Genomic DNA, 6,202 nt, shown 5'->3' on the forward strand with positions numbered 1-6,202 from the left:
TCTCCCAAATATGAATTTATGCAAATCTCTCAGCTTCTCTTTAATCAAAGTTTCTCTTGAAATTAAAACATTATAAATCTTAAAAATTCCTATTTTATTGATATAGCAAAGAAAGATTATTATTTAACTGCACAGTTTAAGCTTCAAAATTTCTAGATTCTCAAATAAAGCTAATTCAATAATCATAATTTGAAAATTAGAAAGTGTTAGGTGGCCACTATGGATCTAGTATGCATGGATAGAATCTAGAAAGAAAAAAAAATGAACGCATAGATATAGTCAAAATATGTTTTTTTTTTTTAAAAAAAGAGTGAACTACATAAACCATCCTTGACGTTTCTATTTGTTTCATTTCATGCCCCTGACATTTAAAAATATCGCCACAAGTCTCTGACGTTTAACATAATCACATATCATGTTTTTTCAGACTAAAAGGCCCTTCAGACCTAAAAGGGCATTATGGGCATATCACACGGACTTCTGCAGTGGCGGCCTGCATGATGCTGACACGATTTGATGGCTGACGCGATTTGACAGCTGACATGATTTGACGGTTGTGCGTCAGTGGCCTCCATTTGTGATTTAACAAACACATATCATACTCCATTTGTGATTTTACTAAGTGCTTTGTATTCTTCCCATATATATAGTTTTGTTTTTTCGTTTTTCATCACTTAACAAGTCGAAACGTAGGTAACAAAAAAATTAGACTACAATTGTCTACAAACCTCTTTTCAAAATGAAAATATTGAATCCAATACCATAAATTCTTCATGATTTAAGGATTGTAAATTATTCTTAGTTTTTATTAAAAATATATCTATTACGTGTGAATTTCCAATCAAATATTTAGAAATGTCAAATGGAATATATACTAAATCAGTACAATATTTTGTATTTAATTCGCATCATAAAGTTCAAATAGAATTAAGCAAAATTATTTGATTCATCCGCAACCTTACATACATCTCACCTATTTTTTCAATATGTGGTCTCCTTTATGCTTAACCTCATAGTGTGGGCCACAAAATACAAGGCATTAATCACTTCAATTAATTCATAACCATGTAATAAATAAAATTAAAGATCATTTATTTATTTTCTCTATATAACTTTGACTAAATAAAATTGCAAATTGAAATTTAATTCTTATGTATTTTTTAAAATTAATTTCAATAACTAACTTTTTTATGCTAGAGATGCAACACGTATGAGTTCGAAAATTACAAGAAACCTTGACATTGTTGTTCTCAGAGCTGAGGAAGACTAACAGTAGTTTCACTTCGGTAGTTTGTCACTCATAATAACGTATGAAGTTAGAATTTTTTTACTCTTCTTGAGTGAAGATAATCATTTCTAAAACACATGAGCTTTTAAGTCAACACAAACTAACAAGCAAATGACTGATAAATCTATTGCTAGAGTAACTTCATTTGGGAAGACATGAATTCAGGTCAAGATCTTCATGGTTGTTGTGGTTTTGGCATCTCAAGGCCGGTTCGATATCCAGTTAATCCGGCAAGAGGTAAACCGTATAACTGTAGAGGATAAGTGATGGGTGCTAGTGGAACACATAATCCAGCATAAGTTGGCATAATCTGTGACCAAAGTATCATAAGTTGTTGCACATAAATCAAAATAATAAGCTGTATTTGAATGTACATTAAATAATAGCACTCCCTAACAATTGTTCCCAAGTTGTATTCGTCAAATTGTTCCCAATTGGCATAATCAAAATAATAGCACGCCGGGGAAATTCAAGTACAAATCCATCACGATGCACCGCCAATTCTACTGCTGCCGCCTATTTAAGCTTCCAGTCCTTTGTTGAATTAAAGTGAGAGAAGGAGAAAGAGAAATTAATTTCAAACACTTACAATATAGATGCACAGGCACAACACTGAGAAACATCAAATTTGAGTCGACAAAAGTGCAGGCCTAATTTCTGCAAAAGTGTAGCCTCCCTGCAGAGTAGGCCTGCAACAGAGGGCAAGATGACTGAAATGCCCTTCAAGGCAAAAGGGTCTTTTAGTCCGAAAAATGGCTATAAATATCTGATATGTAATTATATTAAAGGTCAGAGACTTATGGCACTATTTTTAAAAGTCAGGGATATGGAGTGAAAAATTGGAAACGTCAGGGACATTTTATGTAGTTCACTCTTAAAAAAATAGATAAAGAAGCACAAAATAATAGTAGTACTGAAAATGTCATTTGACTGGCCTATAAATAACAACAAATCTGTCATAAATCTTTTATTGGGGGATTCTAGTTAATTATGTGATATGTCGAACTCAAATTAACCTACATTTTCCCACCAGCATCTTTTAAGATTACTGTAGCTATTGGACCAACTAGATCTCTGTTTAGTTTATAATTATATGTATGACAAAAACGGTAATAAGAAATATGAAAACATACTCCTATAATGGAAAAATAGAATAAACTCAAATAATTGTTTTATGAATAAAATAAATGTTGTTATACTATAATTGTGACCAAATATTTATCTAATATTTTAAAAATTAATAGAAGCGTTGAGAATTTTTTTTTTTAAATAACTATAATTTGTAGTATCTAGTTATTCAACATGCATGTGTTTGTAGATGCATGTTATATAAAGTAATATAGATAAACCTAGTACAGTTTAAATATTTCGAAAAAATGATATGTTTGACTAATACATATAACAATTCCGAAACACAATAAAAATGGCATAAAAAGTAATATGGCCATAAAAAATAATCAAATTTCAAATATTATTTTTAATTAGTCGTTGATTTTATCATTTTAAAAATACGTAAGGTAAAGCAAAAAAGAAAATGTGTCACTGTGCCCATGGTAGGACCCCATTTCCAACTCTCATAATCAGACTACCCATTTTCAAAATTATTAGCCTTCAACTTCTTTGCTAAGAAAAACACACCACATGGGCCAAAAGTATAATAATCCCGAATACTAATTTATAAGTCCTTTATAAACTTTTCAGACTCATTCATAATCATGCAAATTATTATTTATCAATCAAACGAAATCTTCTAATACTAATTAAAAAAAAACTTTGTGTCCACTAACACACTTCTAATTCTATATCTCTCTTACTTACCAATTTTGTATTAAAACATGTGTCGTTTTAAATGATTCTATTTTTAGGGTGCAGAGGGTGTATTATTGAAATTACTAACACACTTATATTTTTTTATCTCTCTTACTTTTATTAATTTTGCATTAAAATCTGTATCATTGCAAATGATTCTATTTTAAAGGGACGGATGGAGGGTGTATTATTGAAATTGTGATTTGGTTAATTTATAATCTATTTGTTCATAATTGATACGTTAGGCCTTTCTATAGAAACATGCACCAAAATGAAGACGGAGACAAGGTGGAGTAAGAATAGAGTAGAAATTAATTAAATAAATAGGTTGTTGAGAAGATTGCAAAGCTACTGAGCGCCTCCTTTATCATCAATTTACTTTACACTCTCTCGTTTTCGTCGTTCCCTTCCATGATTGCGAATTCCCATCACTCCTAATTTTATTTCACTATGGTTTCTCACCTTCACAATTTCGGCAAGCCTCCACCCCAGTTTAATGATTCTATTAAAGTTTCAATCGTCTCCCTACTTTTTATGCATCTTAATTTTCCCAACTTTTTTTTCTTGGAAAGCATCTGTTTTCAGAGTTTCTTTCACTCAATTCCTTTCCGTATGAAATTCCACATTACATAATCATTCTTTCTCTAAGGCCAATCTTAATCTCTATTTGTTATTTTCAGATTCACTTTAAATAATATGGAGTAGTAAATTTTGTTTGTGTTTGCTCTGATTTATCTGTGGCTTTGCCTAATTGATACGAAATATTGGACGAATACGAAATCTGAGTGAGTGAGCAAAAAGATAGAATTTGAGCAAAGAAGCAGAAGATTGATTGAGTAAATATGTAGAGCTGCAATTTGGTAAAGAAAAGGAGGAGAGATTACGGAGATGAGTTCAAAAAAGTCAAAAGAGAGGGTAGTGTAGTGTTGGCCAAAGCATTGAGCTGCTGCACGAGTGAATTTGGGGAGGTGGGAAAGACAATTTCATAGTGTAGGGTGTAGCAAAGGGAAAGAAGAAAAGTACTCCAGAAATAAATAAATAAATAAATAAATAAATAAATGTAAATATCAATAAAAAATATCGATAGGATAGAGGAGAAAAGGAAACGACGTGGCTCAAATAAAAAAGGGAAAAAAATGATGTTAGTATTTTGGTCACTTTAATATAAATAAAAATAAGAATGGTAGTTAGGTTGTGATTATCAAAAATCAAGAGACGTATCAAGCATGATTTAGCCCTCCAGACTTCATTAATAAATATCAATGACCTAAAGAAACTCATAACATAAAAGGTTTCTCAATATGGCCTCAACTTCTCTAAGAAGGTATGTTAACTTTAACATTTTCCATTATCATCAACCTGGTCATGATTATAATCCGTTCCTATGTAGTTGAGTCGTATTCATTTTTTTATTATCCTACTATAGTTGAGCTATTTCTTTTTCTTTTTTAGGCAAAACAACTTATTTCTTCTTTTTACTTATTTTCTCTTACTTTATTCTCTCATCTCTCTACCTTTTAATTTTCCTACTTAATTCTCTCATCACTTTTAACACAATTTCTTACATCTTGCAAAAGAAATGTATCTACTGCACAGGGATGGAGGGAGTAACAATTAATCAAAATTAGCGTAATTAATGATGTAGGCTCGAAGGGAAAGTAGCCCTAATAACTGGTGGCGCTAGTGGCATCGGAGAGGCCACCGCCCGATTGTTTTCCTGCCACGGAGCCAAGGTTGTTATCGCTGACATCCAAGACGAATTAGCCCGCGACATCTGCAAAGACTTACTATCTCCGGCCACGTTCGTCCACTGCGACGTGACCAAAGAATCCGACGTCGAGAGCGCGGTCAACGCAGCGCTCTCGACTTACGGGGAGCTAGACATCATGATAAACAACGCCGGCATCGGCGGATCCGCCCAATCCAAGATCGCAGAGACACAACTCTCGGAATTCAAGCGCGTGGTGGAGGTGAACCTCGTGGGCGCGTTCCTGGGGACGAAGCACGCGGCGCGCGTGATGATCCCGCGGCGCCGGAGCGGGAGCATCATCACGACCGCGAGCGTGTGCTCTGTGATGGGTGGCGTTTCCACGCACGCCTACACCAGCTCGAAGCACGGGGTGGTGGGGCTGATGAGGAACGTCGCCGTGGAGCTCGGGGCCCACGGGGTGCGCGTGAACTGCGTATCACCGTATATTATGGAGACGGCGATGACGGCGGGGCTCGGGAGGGATTGGATCAGACAATGTTATAGCAACTTAAAGGGAGTGAGTTTGATGGCGGGAGATGTGGCGGAGGCGGCTCTCTATCTGGCGAGTGATGAATCCAAGTATGTGAGTGGGCATAACCTTATGGTTGATGGAGGGATTTCTGTCATGAATAACGGCTTCAATCTGTACGATATTGGCGCCTAATATCACAAAACTTTTTAAAAATTTATTTTTTCCATGAGCTTTGAAGTTGGCATATAGTATCAGGAACTTAAATAGTTGTTGAATTTTTTCCATTAACGACAAAATTCGACTACATTTCATTTATTATTACATCACATATGATGTACTGAAAAATGATAATGATGTGATTACAAAGTTAATAAAAGCCATATATGATTGTCCATGTAATTAATAGGAATTTGTTGCGGGTGTGCAAAGTTTAAAGTTAGTAGGACAGAACAAATTTTTAAAAATATAGAATTTGCTAATATCGGATCCAAATTATGTGATTGGGCCTTCACAATACATGTATAACAAGTGTGGATCCAATTATATGATTGGGCCTAACCTTTTCCCACTTTTTCAAATTTTGATTTGATACAATGAATGTGAAATTGTGAATCTACTAATCCAAACCGTGTATCGAATATTTGTACTTTAACAGTATTTGAATGCGAATTTGTCGGCAAAATCTCTTTTTAAACAATGACTTAAATGCTTAACCTAACTCTTAAACGAAACACGTTGCAAAGCTATGTTGAAAAACTGTACAAAATAATTCTAGATATTCAAAAGGACATTTGAAAGAATTAAAAAATAATAACCTTTCTGTCCATAAATATAGTCTATTTGCTGATAAAATCATTCATATAGGAGTATGTGTTTCTCCATC

At 34.0% G+C, this 6,202-nt stretch overlaps 1 protein-coding gene across 2 annotated transcripts; it reads left to right on the forward strand.

Moving 5' to 3' along the window:
• Positions 1-4,216: 4,216 nt before the first annotated feature.
• Positions 4,217-5,637, forward strand: LOC121763083 (secoisolariciresinol dehydrogenase-like). 2 transcript variants are annotated; one of them, XM_042159145.1, is made up of 2 exons: positions 4,217-4,421; positions 4,743-5,637. In XM_042159145.1, exons 1-2 carry the CDS (start codon positions 4,399-4,401, stop codon positions 5,509-5,511), a joined length of 792 nt encoding a protein of 263 aa, XP_042015079.1. In that variant the 5' UTR covers positions 4,217-4,398; the 3' UTR covers positions 5,512-5,637. The 2 variants fall into 2 exon arrangements, 1 of the variants encoding a protein (XP_042015079.1); XR_006042346.1 differs by having other exon boundaries at positions 4,398-4,421; positions 4,675-4,876.
• The last annotated feature ends 565 nt before the right edge of the window (positions 5,638-6,202 follow it).

Source organism: Salvia splendens, chromosome 13 (genome assembly GCF_004379255.2).
Source record: "Salvia splendens isolate huo1 chromosome 13, SspV2, whole genome shotgun sequence".
In the NCBI taxonomy this organism is placed as follows: domain Eukaryota; kingdom Viridiplantae; phylum Streptophyta; class Magnoliopsida; order Lamiales; family Lamiaceae; genus Salvia; species Salvia splendens.

Bases quoted from the DNA above. Each gene is read 5' to 3' on its own strand.
- LOC121763083 (XM_042159145.1), top strand. From the start codon at position 4,399: ATGGCCTCAACTTCTCTAAGAAG. The intron at 4,422-4,742 runs GTATGTTAACTT...TTAATGATGTAG, and splicing joins GCCTCAACTTCTCTAAGAAG to GCTCGAAGGGAAAGTAGCCC.